Genomic DNA, 14,063 nt, shown 5'->3' with positions numbered 1-14,063 from the left:
CATTCCTTTTCCCCTGAATTGCTCTCTAACGAAAGGTGAGCAATCAAACTTGTTGTATTGAAATGTTTATCATCATAAAATTTTAGCAGGGCAATTTTTACAAAATTAATTTCTAATGATTTTAAAATAATTCCACACAGCAGACATTTTTCTGTTCAGTACATGGGTCTGCAAAGCAATATGGGTAACTATGTTAATGTGGATTATTGGCGGGAAATATTGGATAATTTTTAACCATCAGCCAATGGCTGATCGTTGCTGTATCGGCCGATACCCATATATAGCTGCCCGATACAATCAGTGCATCTCTGCATAATTACAACCGGCTTTTCTTCAACTCATTCTTGGCTGACCTGTGAAAGTCAAGTGCTGCCATCTCCTGGAAACACTTAGTCAATGCACACTGACTCACAAAATGTCCGCTAGACCCCAAATCTGGGCCGCACACGAACATTCCACACACGCGCTCGATGAGGAAAAGGGCACGCGGAAACGTTAAACATTAATCGGGCTGGTGCTGTTCCAAAAATCATTTTCGGTCACACTGAAGTTAGGTGCTTTGCATCACCTAGTGGAGATTCCCAAAGATCTCTATTAATTGTTAAACTAGAGCAGAACGTGGGGGCCATTGGTCACAATTTTAAAAACTGAAGTCTGCAACTGGAGAACATGAAGCATCGAAATGTTAAGGTGTTTTTAAATCTCAGGTTGATTTAACTAAATTTCACACTGAATTAGCCAAGAAAATGACCCTCTCCAAAGTTAAAGGTTGAGCACAAAGAAACAAAAAAAGCTATAGAGACAGGAAACAGGAGATTTCTTGATGCCTTGTATTTTCCAAGCAGATTATATGGTTGGGGTTTGGTTCACAGGTTGGGCGTCTGAAACCTAGGCTGTAGTACAACTGCTGTATCATAAAACAATCCACGTGTCAAAAATCAAGTCAATTTATGAAACCATTGCTAGTTTTGATACAAACCAGTTATTTCCAAATATTTATATACATATAAAACAATGTAACATTACAGACAGATATGAATCAAGCATACGGCAGTTCTGAAGCAGAAAAAAGAAGCCATACAGCTACAGGAGTAGTAAGTCACCAAAACATTCCAGTGACAGTGATGGACTAGTCTGGCTGGCCGGCCAACCAACATTAAAATCCACCCGCAGAGCTCTGAAACGGGTAGTACTCGGGGAAATCGTGGACAATCTTAAGTGCTTCATTGTACAGTTCCAGGTCTGAAACAGAAAGAATGGGACAAGTCATGTTTTGAATAAAAATATATATTTTTTGTTGACAAAAACAAAAATAAACCATCTGCTTGTATGATAATGATGGGTTATGTTAAAATAAAGATTGGTCAGTGTGAGGTGTGCTAGACAGTGGGAAAAGAACACCAGTAACAAGTTGTCTTAACACATGATAATGTACTTGAATTTAGAGATTAAACCCACCAAATGCCGTCCCCTTGTCATCTCGCAGTAACTGGTACGCAGTGGCCAAGATGGTGGCTTTGTTGGACACCATCCCGATGACCTCAACAACTCCACTTAATTCTTCATCAAGCTAGTGAGCAGCAGACAATTCATATTAAACTGACGGTGTGAGGACATCTAATTTGAAGTTATAAAATGTTTCTCCAAAAATCTGCCAGTGTGAATTGGTGAGAACTGGAAAGCAGTACACTGATATCCCATCCAGGGTGTACCACGGCCTCTGGGTCTGTCCTGCCAGGGACAGGATCCAGGCAACTCTGACACCCTGGACAGGATAAGCGACTGGAATTTGAAGATAAATATTATCATACCGGGTCGTTAAGTTCCACTGTAGCCTTCTTGCCCTCCCCGTCTATCAGAACAAACGACTTGCCACTCGGATGCACCTTATTTAAAAAAAAAAACACACACAATCATGTTAGACAGCTGCCGTTTCGTTATCTTCATACATTTTATGCAGTTCACATGATTCCCCAATCGCCTGTTAGTCGTCATACAAAATGCGCATTCAGGAGAAAAATAAACGACACAACAAAATACCTTGACGAGTACTACATTACCGTTTCCACGCATCCGATAAAACAAACTGGCTTGCTTATATATTGATGCAGCATGCCGGAGTTTATGCGAGATTTCGGTGACTCGTAAACATTAGCCATTTCGTTCACTTTCTCAGGTCCTCCGGGCTCCGTCTTTCCGCGCGCCAAATGCCTTTTGCGGCAATTTGTTTCGTCACTGCGTCACTTCCGCCTAGCGCTACACTGTATCCGGTCCCCGGGAAACACTGTTGCGCAATGATTCTTATAAATCCTTCAAATGCATTTTAGCGCGTTTTAATGCGCGATAGTTACAAAACAGAAGCAGTGTGCTTAAAATTTGCTTTATGATATTCAATTACGACAAATACATTTAATCTGAATATAAAAAATAAACAAAAACGAACGTTTTACGATAAATATACATGGATTTGAGGTGAAAACTCATTTTAGAATCTATCAAACGTATAATTTAATCTTATCATCTTTTATATGCGCCCTAATTTTAAAAAACAGAAACACGGACGTGTTTTCTTAGTTACAGCTTTGGTCCAAAACGACTCCAGGCTGCGTGACGTCCGATAACACAGGAAACCAGGCAGCGAACAAGGGCCGGATAAGCCGGAGTTAACAGCACAGAAAGACGCCGCATTGTAGCATCTTTCGCTCAGAAATAAAACAAGACGGTAAGTAACCTGTTTGACAGGGCGGCGTATTTCATTAGCCCAACTAGCTAGTTATTTTGATTCCATATGTCGTCTTTTCAAAGCGTTAGAAAAAAGTTATGTAGTATCTAGCTGGCCTGTTGGGTACCGACCGGAGAAAATAGCTTTGTCACAATGTTTTTGTGTTCGCTGCAGCTAATATTATAATCATTTAATGTATTTTGACTTATCTGATAGTTTGGAAGTTACCATCTTGCTGTCAGTTGTCTTTTTCATTTAATCTATTTAAGCCTTATCTCTTTAAAGTATTCTGTAATAAATACAAAAAGCAGACGGCAAGGAAAGTTTAAATGTTAGGGTTACTAAGGAGCCCTGTAATGTCATGTGATTATCGTGGGATTACCTGGATTATTATGCGGTACAGCAGATTGTTAGACGTATAAGGGATTTTGCATCAAGCATCTGTTCTGGAAAACAAGCAGTTCTTTTTAATAGCCGATGGCGAGAGCTTATGTTTTACATGCGATGTTATGATTTTGTGTAACAACGAACCATTTCATTACAGGCATCTGGGATCTAGGACAAGTCAAGATGTTTCATTTTTTCGGGCGAAAAGATTCGTCCAAGAAGTCGGTGCCAGAAAAAGAACTGGACGGGTTTGTAATAGTAGGTGAGCAGAAAGCCATGACGTTCCGTTTCTGGATTATTTGCACCTGAATTAATACATTAAAAAGTCGAGTTAAAATCAGTCAGGTCACACGATAACATAAAGCAGCATAAGGAATCCCTGGATAGTAATTTGTATATTTTACGAAGCGCATTTTTAGTCAGAATAATTAGAATTTTGAGTATTTGAGGACAGTTGAATTTGACAGAGTAGTAAATTCTGCGTATCCAAACGCTTTCTGCAACAACTCGAGTTTCACTTTTCTTATGTTAATGACAATCGTCTTTATAATGCACAAAAGCGCAGTAAAAGAAAATGTTTTTTTTTTCGTTTTCTCGGTGGCCGAGGGGCGTTCATGGGGTTTCATAGAGCGCTTTTCATCTTTATGAACACTTTTTGTGTTGGAAGAGGAACGGAATGATATTAAGAAAACCATTTAGCAACTGCTTTTAAAACTGATTATCCATATTTATCTTAGGGTTTTTGCCTTATACATTTTTTGAAAAATGTATAATTTTTATTAAAAAAATGTAATAAAAGTTGGTAGTGCTTTCAGTTGTACCAAGTTTAGTTTTCTTACCACAAGCCCACTGTTTCCCCACAAAGCTATATCGGTATATTACATTTGTTTGGTTTACATAGATGAGTCAGTCTGTAGCACTGAGATCACTGTTTTTTTATAGCAAAGTCTCACATTTCAGGTTGCTATACATACTGCAGACCTTTAGAAATTAGTCCAGTTAAATGGAATATGGGGGACCTGGAAGCTTAAGTCTGAATTAGTTCTGATTTTTTTTGAGAGAGTCTGTAGCTGAATTTGCTTCTGGAGCCACTGCTGACAGATCATGGCAGATGGTGAGAGACAACATGCTTCTCTTGGCAGAGGGAGAGTCTCATATGGGCTGCGTCAGCTCCCTGAGAGAAGGCTGTGGGCTTTGTCCCCACAAACCCTGTGGGCTTTGTCCCCACAAACCCTGTGGGTTTCTTTTCGTGAAGGTGAAGAGAAACAACTTGGGGTTGTTGGATCTGATGCAAATCTTGAAGCGCTCCCCTCCTGTAACTGGAGACTGAGGCTTTAGTCATGTTACATGTGCCTGCAACAGATGTTCAGTGTTTGTAGTGAATGTGTCCGTTGGAATTTGTTTTTTTGCGAGTTTTACACAAACAGGAACTTGATAGACATTGTTGACGTTCACCACAGGTGGTGTTTGTAGCCTCAAGGTCTGCGTTACTATGAACTGAATTAGCTAGAATTCGAATTTAGTGATTAGTTGTCATTGACGACACACCACAGCACACAACAACGAAATGTGTTCTCTGCATTTAACCCATATGTGACAGTGTGACATAGCAGGGGGCAGCTAATTCAGTGCCCGGGGAGCAGTGCTTGGGGGCAGAACCTTGTTCAGGGTACCTCAGTGGTGCCTTGCTGGTCGGGGATTTGAACCTACAATCTTTCAATTACAAGTGTGCTTCCTTACCCATTAAGCCACCACTGTCCACAAAACCCACAACCCTGAGATTGAGTCTCCTGCTTTACCGACTGGGCTAGCTGGGTGCTGTAATGGGGTTTGAGAGCAGACGCTAGTTATCAAACTGGGAGACAGTGGAAAAGTGGGCGTTGCAAGGGCACCCAGGCAGAAAGGCGATTTCTCCTGCTGCACTAAGCTAGGCATATTGACCAGAATGGTTTCACTTTTGGAGAGTTCAGGCTGCGTTTGGGATGTAGTAGATATCCAGAACAGTCTGCAATGCTAGCTTCTGACACTAGGTGGGGCTGTCGATCATGCTTTCGTACTTTATTTTGCAGACGTGGGTCGGTGTGCAAGGACACGCACAGAGCTGTGTTCTTTGAATTGGGCTGAACATGCAAATTATTTCTCAGAACAGACGTTTTTGCCGAATACATTAATAGAAGCTGTACCAGAAACAAGCCTTGTACAACAGTATATGTGGAAACTGATAATTAATGTTTTCAGTTAGACTTCAGATTTCCTCCTAATGTCATTGAGTTGTAAAACATTGAAATCATTCTGAATTCTTTACAGGTTTAAGTCAGGAATAAAAGCAATGTTGTTCTTTTGATAAAACTAATTTTATTTAGAATTATATGATTCTCTCCCTGTGATTAATATATATGTTCTGTTTTGAACATTCTATGCATATAATAGATCTTGAATAGAAGTAAATTCTGATGTAAATAAATTTGTAGTTATTCGTATAAACATAATACATAATGTAGATTTAGCTCTGAGAGCAAAAAAATGCATATTACTTATCTGGGTGATTGATCAAAGTTTTGCCAGTCTTAAAGGAATATTGTACTTTTAACTCTCCGAAATGCTTTGTTTATTGCTACCTAATTTGAACAACGCTCAGCCATTATGTCAGGTTATTTTATTTTTACTGTTCCAAAGAATTAATTTTTTAACAGAGTGGCTTATATTTCAGCCTTTTGACGTGCAAGGGTTAAAACCTCAAAAGAAGGATTGTGGTCAGCTGATGGGAAGCTGATTGAGAAGGAGGATGCTCCTTAACATGCGACGCTGGTGATGTCATGCACAGCTGCGGTTCTTCTCTGTGTGGCTGTTCTATTAAAGGGGCGGTCAAACAGTAGTTTACTTTATAAGGGACCGAATGCAGAGCGTGACTTGCTACCATTTGCTTCTTTCACTTACCCTTTTATTAATAATCGGCTAAACGAATATCTTGTAGATCCTTCCCTCTCTTTGTAGCAAAATGTACGAGATTTTCGTGAAGATACGATTTGTTGGATTATGCATAGCAGATAAAATAAAAATCGTTTGTCCTGCGTGTATGAGATTCATCAGCAGCTACCACTTTATAAACAGGAAAACATTTGTTTTGGTTCGTAAGTTTAATAAAAAAAAATGTGTCCAGTTATACAGAAGATATAAAATGTGGGTTGTGATTCTGTGCAGCTGGGATGGAGAGATTGAGTTTGTGTCGTTTTCAGAGCGAATCCGGGGACCTGCTGTTTTTGTCTAGCAGGACGCACTGCACTATGCTCCATGAGAGTGCTGTATGCGGGGAGTGCACTGTGTTGTGCACTAAGGGACAGTCTCTGGCTTGCCCCCCCCCCCCCCCCCCATTAAGCACTGGACGCCCTGGGAAGGTTTCACTCTGATGGTGTCCCATCACCTCATTCTCACAGCCTAACTGGATACTGAAGTCAGCTGCCAAACATGAGAACTAAATATTTAAAGTGTTCTTAGATAAAATATCAAACACGTGAAAAATTATTGATGTTTTTAGTTTCTGGATGGAACACATAGACTCCCCCGGGGGGGGGAAGGAGGGTCGTGTCCTCTGTAAAGCAGTAATGAAATGAATTTCACAGCCTTTGATTCATCTCCAGAAAACTGAGCTGGTTTTCCTTCCGATGTTCCTCTGTAGAGTGGAATGCAGGCCGGTTCCTGCACTGGACTTTCCACATAATGGAACTGCTCTGGTTTCCCAGCTTCCGTGCTGCAGTACCCCAGCAAAAAGTTTCGGAAAATCTCTTGGAGGAAGTTACACATCCATTTTCTGTGTTCTCGCCTGTGTATTAGAGCCTGTTCCAGCAGAGGGAACAAGTGTAGGGTTCAGCATGGATGGGAGGCCAGTCTGTCACGGGCCACATGCACACGCACACGCACATGCACACGCACATGCACACGCACATGCACACACACGGTTTTGCACTATCAGCGATTTAGAGACAAACTGCGTGTCTTTTGAAGCCAGGAGGAAAAGCAGAGCTGGGGTTTGAAGCTTGAACGCTGAAGGCATAAAGCAGCAAAACGCTGATGGATTTTCAACAGAATTGCAGCTTAAAATGTACCCACATAGGTACCAGTATTTGGAAATGTCTATTACCAAGATATTAAATATGAAAGATTTCTCTCCACATCAGGCCAATGTGTTTTTTCCATTAGTTTATCTTTGAAGGATGCCGTGCAATTCATGGTGCACAAGGTGTGGGTGTGTGTTCTGTAGACAAGACAAGGGCACAGTTATCATAGAAGGAGAATGTTGGCTTAATTTATAGTGAATAATTTATCTGACTAGCAAAGTGTTTCTCTACCCTGCCCTCGGGGACCCCAAGACGGGCCACGTTTTTGAGAGCAAAAATGTGGACTGTCCAGCAGGGAGATGAGAGGGAGCGAAAATGTGGACTTGCTGTCCCCTAGGACCCGTTTGAGAAACGCTGGACCAGCAGATGCAGTTGGTGTCCAGGGCGAAGTGTCCTCATTATAGTGAATATAATCTTTTTCTCCAGAGAGAGAAAAGGGAGCTTAAATATACTGAACATCTAAATAAAGGAAATAAAACAATTACATTTTTTCTGGATGAGAGAGTTCTAATGGATGTTCCTATAGCCACCACTGTGCTTTTTAATACCAAAAGACAGACCAGCCATGGATTTATTTATTTATTTTGTGACCTTGAGGCACTGACGCCATTGCACCCTGCTGGTGGTAAGACCTTAGGGAGTAATGTGACACCAGGGGCTCTTCTTTGATTTATTTATTTAAGGTGGGAGCCTTAATTCATACAGTGGGGTCAACCTTATCATTTGCCATTGATACGTTTTGAATCAGTGAGTAAAAGGGGAGGGGCCACTCCAGCGACCAATCGGCTTTCAGCTCTGGCCAGTGTCCCTGTGGTCCTGCCCCTGTATACCCAATTGGGTGGTACCACAGCCCCCCCCATAGCCCTCTGCTTGTGACGATCTGCCATTTTGTTTTGGGGTTTTAGCTGACCTCGGTGTCTGTCTCTGTCTGTCTGCCTGCCTGCCTGTCTGCCTGCCTGCCTGCCTGCCTGCCTGCCTGCCTGCCTGCCTGTCTGCCTGCCTGCCTGCCTGCCTGCCTGCCTGCCTGCCTGCCTGCCTGCCTGCCTGCCTGCCTGTCTGCCTGCCTGGTGGTGGGTGGGAAGGTTTTTTTTTTTTTTTTTTTTTTTTTTTTGCAAATGAGAAATTAGCATGCTTTATTTTGCTTTCCTACGCAGTCTGCCCTACCTCCACCCCCATGCCTGACCCTCCGCCCCCAAACTCCATCTTTTGACTGGAATTATTATAAGCTGTATCAGCAAGAGCCGCCAGAATACAGGCAAAATCAGTTAGTCATGCACCACTGAGAAACACCAGAAATAATGGAGTATCTCTGCTCTGCTTATAATGAGGGCGGCAATAGACTTTAATATACTTAATCGTTCTTTAATATTTCTTGTATTTACAATTTTATACAGTGTTTTGAGGTCATCTTCTGTTATGGTATTTGTGCCATTTTCTTTGTTTTATTTAACTTTGTAACAGTGTTTGTCGGTTGTGGAAACATCCTTCTCTTTTCCCTGTATTTACAGGCAACATTCACTTCTGTTTATTTAAAATGGATGGGAACATTTATCCCGTGCCTCTAATGTTTTCATTATGAATCTCTCCATTTTGGCAGTAGCAAGTGTCCGGCCTTTTCCGTGAAATTTTCGATGTAAATTGGGGGTGTGCGGTGTGGGCGGTTGAGAGACTGAATGAGAGGACAGTCTGCCTGTAGTAGCTGCTTCTTCTCGTAAGTCGCTGAGAGCACAGAGACGGGGAAAGATGAAGGGAGAAGGGGAGGCCTTTGTGTTTTGAAGAGCACTCAACTGGAGGGATGTGCTTCCAGTTAAAAACAAAACGCACACACACACTTATTAAGCACTGGTAATCTGTCTAAGTTGACCTCCTTTCTTTTGTTGTGAAGGTTCGGGTCTCTGTGTGGAGCAGCTAGCATGTTAACAGGAGGAGCACAGTTTGCCCTCCAAATAAATACCTTCACAAATCATGTCTTGGAGATCCTGGACACTACAGTTCAAAAAACAGGAAGCATCATGTTATATTGAAAAATATAACTTACCTTGTAGTTACTGTTGCTGCTTTTTACCCCCCCAGGGGAAACACCTGAAGAACAGAAGCAGAGGAGTCAGAGGAGCGGTCCCACACCGCCTGCAACCGGTGTGATTGTGTTGCCTTCGAAGGTGAGGCGAGATCCCCCTGCGCCCCATTTTTTGGTATGATCCGGGACATTATGCAAATCACCCTGCCGAACGAAAACTCGGCAAAAACCTCTAATGTAAACAGTATGATTTAATTGTTATTCCAAAAACTGGTGTTAACTGAGTGTCAAAGTACATGAATGAAATATTTGCAGAACCCAACCTCACCCAGTCTGGCACGAAGGCAAAAATAGCATTTTTTTCCTCATTTAGAAGCGTTTACGTTTGTATATTAAGCTGTGCCAATGATTTCATCACTACTGGCTGTTATCCGTAATTGTTTGCTCCCGGATTTTTCCACCGAATTTTGTGTCGAACCCTGTGCTTAGGGTCTCTCCAGAAGCAGGGCTGAAGCCATAAGGACATCAGTGAGAAGCGAATATTTCTTTTTGTCTTTTTTCCAAGTTTGAAATGGCTGTTCCCTGGTTTCTCCGGCCAGATGGCCTTTTGCCGTGTCACACATTGACTGTACTGATAGCCAGCGGATGTCCTGTGTTGGCCAATAGATCAATAGCCGCTCTCCTGTTTGTGCCAGCGTGGCACTGCGGAGTGTACGGCACATGCCGGGTCGCTGTGGAGTGTCTGGCACACGTGGTGTCCCCGCAGACCGTACGGAAAACGTCGTGGACCCGTGCCGTATTTACGGGCTGCGAAAAGGCCCAGCTGGCCCGCTGTGAGGAGCCGCAGACGGCATCCGCGACCGTCTCAGTCACGTTAGCTGCCTCTAGCGTATCCACCAGAAAAACCTTCGGCAAACTCTCCAGCTGTATAAATAAGCAGCCGGTAAACAGTGATCATCGGCCTGCAGGAGGTCGTCAGCGAAGCTCTTAAACACTGCAGTGGCTCAAACTGTTGATCCCCTGGCCTGCGTAGCGTAGCCACGCTGTTCCCTCATTGGCTGTATGATGGCCATAAACATGGCTGTAAAAGGCAGCACCGAGCTCCATCTGCAGCCCTGTCACAGCTTCCGGCCGAGCAGAACTCCGCCTGAACACCAATCGCTGCACACGGTGCGTTTCAGGCAGAGAGAATTCATTGGAGGAACTCCGCAGCCTGTCTGTTTCAGCTGACTTCCCGAGTTATCAAGACTTGTATATATGGACAGAAATCCTAACGTTCGTGGTCGTGTCATTGTATGTGCGACCCTGAAATACTCCAGTGTGTCCAGGCCCAACGTATAAGAGGGATAAACATTGCAGCCATTGCACCTGTGTGCCTAGATGAGAATTGGCGTAACTGAATGACTAACCCCATAAGTCAGTGCCCTTTTAACATGGCAGAGGAAGGTATTATCTTTGTACCGAGTCTATAGCATTCAAGGTCAACTGGCAGAACCGGGTGATAATCCGCATCCATCACATAAAAAAGGAAAGGGGTCGTTTTTTAGAGGAGTTAACAGAATCCCCACTTAGGATTAGGAACTGAAGCAAAAACAATGGTCTCAGTTTGTAAACTAGTGGCATCTTTCCAGTCACCAAGAACCGAGTCGTACCGTGAAGTGCTGTCTCCCCATTGTACGTCACCTGAGCCGTAACTGCACTCGCGTGACACTGCTTACCAGCAGGGCCCACAGCGTGACCAAACCGAGCTGGTTGCGTCACCACCGTCTGATTGGGCGAAATGCACGGAGATACCGGTGTTGTACGTCAATATGCATGGATTATCTGAAGGAAAAAAAGGCGCATTCTACATATTATTCATTATTCGTAGTATCAATAGCTGTGTCCGAAGTCAGGGGCAGCATCCTTCAAAGTGCGCCGTTTAGTAAGGAGCGTCTTTGCAGGCTGCGTTCTTCGAAGGCCGACCGGAAAGCGCTGTCAAATGGGACAGTGTTGCCATCAGCAGCTGTTCCTGCCCTTACTTACCTTCCTCGCTCCTATCGCCAAGCCGGGACACGCCCACTTTAGCCCTGCACAGTGAATCCTGGATTTTTGGGCTGTGAAGGACCCATCAGGGGGATCTTTGGCGCCCCGGCAAAAGGACACATTTCTCGATCACATTTGAAGGGTGCAGCCCCTGAATTCGGACACCATGTAAGCAGCAAATAAGCGTCTCTTCCATTTTACGTCTCTGTCGGTCTCCAAACTTGGCGACGCCTTCACTAAGTTGACCCTTCCGCAGTGGAATACGGAATTGAGCTGCAACCATGCTCAAAACGAACCTCCCGTCATGAAGTAGGTCAGGAACGGCTTGGTTCCTGTACGCCAGTGGAAATGTGACCAGCTACCGTAGCGACCTGAGCCCACTCCCCTGTGCAGTGCATCAATAAGCTGCCAGCTTGAGCTGCCTTGTAAAATGAGCCATGTGTATTAGGGTTAGAGGGTTGGTGTGGTTCTGCCTACTTCATATCAGTGGGTGCAGTCATGAGCAGATGTGTACCTTGCTTGAGAAAATCTTGCCTCTTTTATAGGACAAGGCGCTCTCACTGTCTCTCTCTCTCACTGTCTCTCTCTCTCACTGTCTCTCTCTCTCACTGTCTTGTTTTACTTCTTGTTGGTTAAAGATGTCTTGGATGACATTAGGTGTCTTAGATGATACTGCATGACAGTTTATATGTTTTAAGTACAGAACTGTGTTTCTAAAGTACTGCAGCTGTAAATCTGGATACAGATGTTCGGTTCGCTTGGCTCTGCCTGTACTTCCATCCTTGCTCTTGTCACATCTCTGTGTTATTCAGTGTATTTTCCCACCATATTTCACGTCATATGCAGTCAAAGCTGTACTCACAGCTTAATCACTGTTCACATGATGTCAAAAGTACCTAATTCATTAATATAATATTAATAACTTCCAGTTTGCTATGTTGCCATGAAAACTGACTGTGCATCTTTTGGGTGACCTAATGGTTAGGGGAAGTGCACTTGTGATTGAAGGGTTGCTGGTTCGAATCGCCAACCAGCAAAATACCGTCCCCAAGCCCTGCTACCCGGACGCTGAATCAGCCGCCCCTGCTATGTCATGACGTCACCTGAGTTGCATGCAGAGGACACGTCTCATTGTTGTGTGCTGTGGTGTGACAGCAATTAATCACTTCACTTACAGAAAGGCATCTTCGGTCAAAAGCTATAACCAAGCATATTTGATTTTAAGGACATCATTTTCTTTACATTTGCATTTATTTATTTTGCTGTCTAAAGTAAGATGATGTGTCGTGTATTTTGAATTCTTACACAATGTCTGTGATATTTTTTTTAATAAAAAAAAAAGCATTTCTATTACACTTTTTGCCCCTCTGCAGACACCATATGAAAACCTAGTTCAGCCGGCAACTGTGCAGCCGGTTCCAGCCCAGGCGGCCCCCATGTGTCCCGCCGCATTGGCCGCTCCCGCTGCCTCGGAAGGCGGCCCCTCCCTCCCGGAGCTCCTGAGCGACGTGCCCTTCACTCTGGCTCCCCACGTCCTGGCCATGCAGGCAGGCCTCCACCACTTTCCCGACGTGCTTCTCTCCCGGGACATTAACGACAACCTGGCCAGCTTCCGCTATGACTTCTCCCTGGAGAACTCGGTCCTCTGTGACTCATAATGCCCGCTTCAGTCAGTGGAGTTTCTCTGCGCTGCTGCAATTTGTTGCATTCTGGAAAACACCAACATTTTTAAATCACTACTTTTACTCAGCATTTCGACATGCTGCCTTAAATGAACTGTAGATATGAGAACGGTGGGTTTGTACTTACGTCACATTTAATCCTGTCTCATCGGCGTGCATGGCTGGTGTTTGTCAGGCACTCAGGAAGCTAACAACATTTATAATAATCAAAATGAAGGCATGTGTCCTTGATGTTCATATCTATGTAAAGTAAACTTACATTTTTAATTGGATTATATGCCCATATCTCCTACTGTCACAGGAAATGCTGTATCACGTTTTAGTGCATCGCCCTCATATCAGAGCGCCCAGAAATCAGCTGTGCGTATAGTTTTAAATAATGACGAATGGTTTTACTCACGAGTTCTTTACTGAATGTAGATTATTCGAATTACCTTTTTGTGTGAAATTGGTTTGAGAACATCTCTATGCCTGTTTAAGAAGTAGCAGGGTCAGTGAAACAGGATTGTGACTCAATTTTCATCGTCACACTTCCTCATTAATGTGATTTTCTCAGCTTGTGTCTGTGTTGTAATGGATATAAGACCTTTGCATGTTTTCTGGCTGATAACGTAGTAATAAAGGTGTGTTTTGTGTATGCGCGCCGGTTCATGCATTTGAGCGTGCAGATCTCAGCGCACGAAGGTACGTTGATGGGATATGAAGGAAGTGGTAATTTTGGTTGCTCTAGTTTTTGCATGCTTAATTTTTTAGTTATTAATGATAGTTATAATTAGCAAACGAGGCGATTTCCAATTCTATGTATTCATACACTTTTTCGTTTGATATAATTCATATTTCTTGATGTAATGACTTGTGATTGCATCTGCAGGGCTCCCAACTCCCAGGCATCTGGCGCGACACTCACGCGAAAAATCTTACGGCAAATCTGTTATTCAATTATAAACCTAAAATTAGCCTTAATCAAAAGCACTGGAATACTTTGCAAACCCTATAGACTGTATACAAGGTAATAAAACTCGTACATGTAAATGTGTGTGCAGACTTGTCTCGAACTGAAAATCTCACACCAGCCAGCTGATCAAATGGCAGCCCTGCGCCTGTGCTGTTCTTAA

The 14,063-nt window shown here is 43.3% G+C and overlaps 2 protein-coding genes across 2 annotated transcripts; one reads left to right on the top strand and one right to left on the bottom strand.

Moving 5' to 3' along the window:
* Window positions 1–816: 816 nt before the first annotated feature.
* Window positions 817–2,194, bottom strand: rpa3 (replication protein A3). Its single transcript, XM_048992696.1, has 4 exons — window positions 2,061–2,194; window positions 1,812–1,886; window positions 1,459–1,570; window positions 817–1,242 (listed from the first exon to the last, which is right to left on the bottom strand). The coding sequence occupies exons 1-4, from the start codon at window positions 2,157–2,159 to the stop codon at window positions 1,157–1,159; spliced, it is 372 nt and encodes a 123-aa protein (XP_048848653.1). The 5' UTR covers window positions 2,160–2,194; the 3' UTR covers window positions 817–1,156.
* Window positions 2,195–2,583: 389 nt separating this feature from the next.
* On the top strand, window positions 2,584–13,585 carry umad1 (UBAP1-MVB12-associated (UMA) domain containing 1). The gene is made up of 4 exons (XM_048992694.1): window positions 2,584–2,722; window positions 3,267–3,371; window positions 9,298–9,383; window positions 12,640–13,585. The coding sequence occupies exons 2-4, from the start codon at window positions 3,293–3,295 to the stop codon at window positions 12,922–12,924; spliced, it is 450 nt and encodes a 149-aa protein (XP_048848651.1). The 5' UTR covers window positions 2,584–2,722; window positions 3,267–3,292; the 3' UTR covers window positions 12,925–13,585.
* Window positions 13,586–14,063: the final 478 nt, after the last annotated feature.

Source organism: Brienomyrus brachyistius, chromosome 23 (genome assembly GCF_023856365.1).
Source record: "Brienomyrus brachyistius isolate T26 chromosome 23, BBRACH_0.4, whole genome shotgun sequence".
Taxonomy (NCBI): Eukaryota; Metazoa; Chordata; class Actinopteri; order Osteoglossiformes; family Mormyridae; genus Brienomyrus; species Brienomyrus brachyistius.
Note: the sequence above shows the minus strand (reverse complement) of the source record. Positions and strands in the feature narration are given on the sequence as shown.

What these genes read in the sequence shown, in the direction of transcription:
- rpa3 (XM_048992696.1), bottom strand. Translation starts at nt 2,159, where the DNA reads ATGGCTAATGTTTACGAGTCACCGAAATCTCGCATAAACTCCGGCATG. An exon ending in TTATCGGATGCGTGGAAACG is followed by an intron (nt 1,887 to 2,060) that starts GTAATGTAGTAC and finishes TTTTTAAATAAG; the next exon opens with GTGCATCCGAGTGGCAAGTC. An exon ending in TGACAAGGGGACGGCATTTG is followed by an intron (nt 1,243 to 1,458) that starts GTGGGTTTAATC and finishes TTTCTGTTTCAG; the next exon opens with ACCTGGAACTGTACAATGAA.
- umad1 (XM_048992694.1), top strand. Translation starts at nt 3,293, where the DNA reads ATGTTTCATTTTTTCGGGCGAAAAGATTCGTCCAAGAAGTCGGTGCCA. An exon ending in GGACGGGTTTGTAATAGTAG is followed by an intron (nt 3,372 to 9,297) that starts GTGAGCAGAAAG and finishes TTACCCCCCCAG; the next exon opens with GGGAAACACCTGAAGAACAG. An exon ending in TGATTGTGTTGCCTTCGAAG is followed by an intron (nt 9,384 to 12,639) that starts GTGAGGCGAGAT and finishes GCCCCTCTGCAG; the next exon opens with ACACCATATGAAAACCTAGT.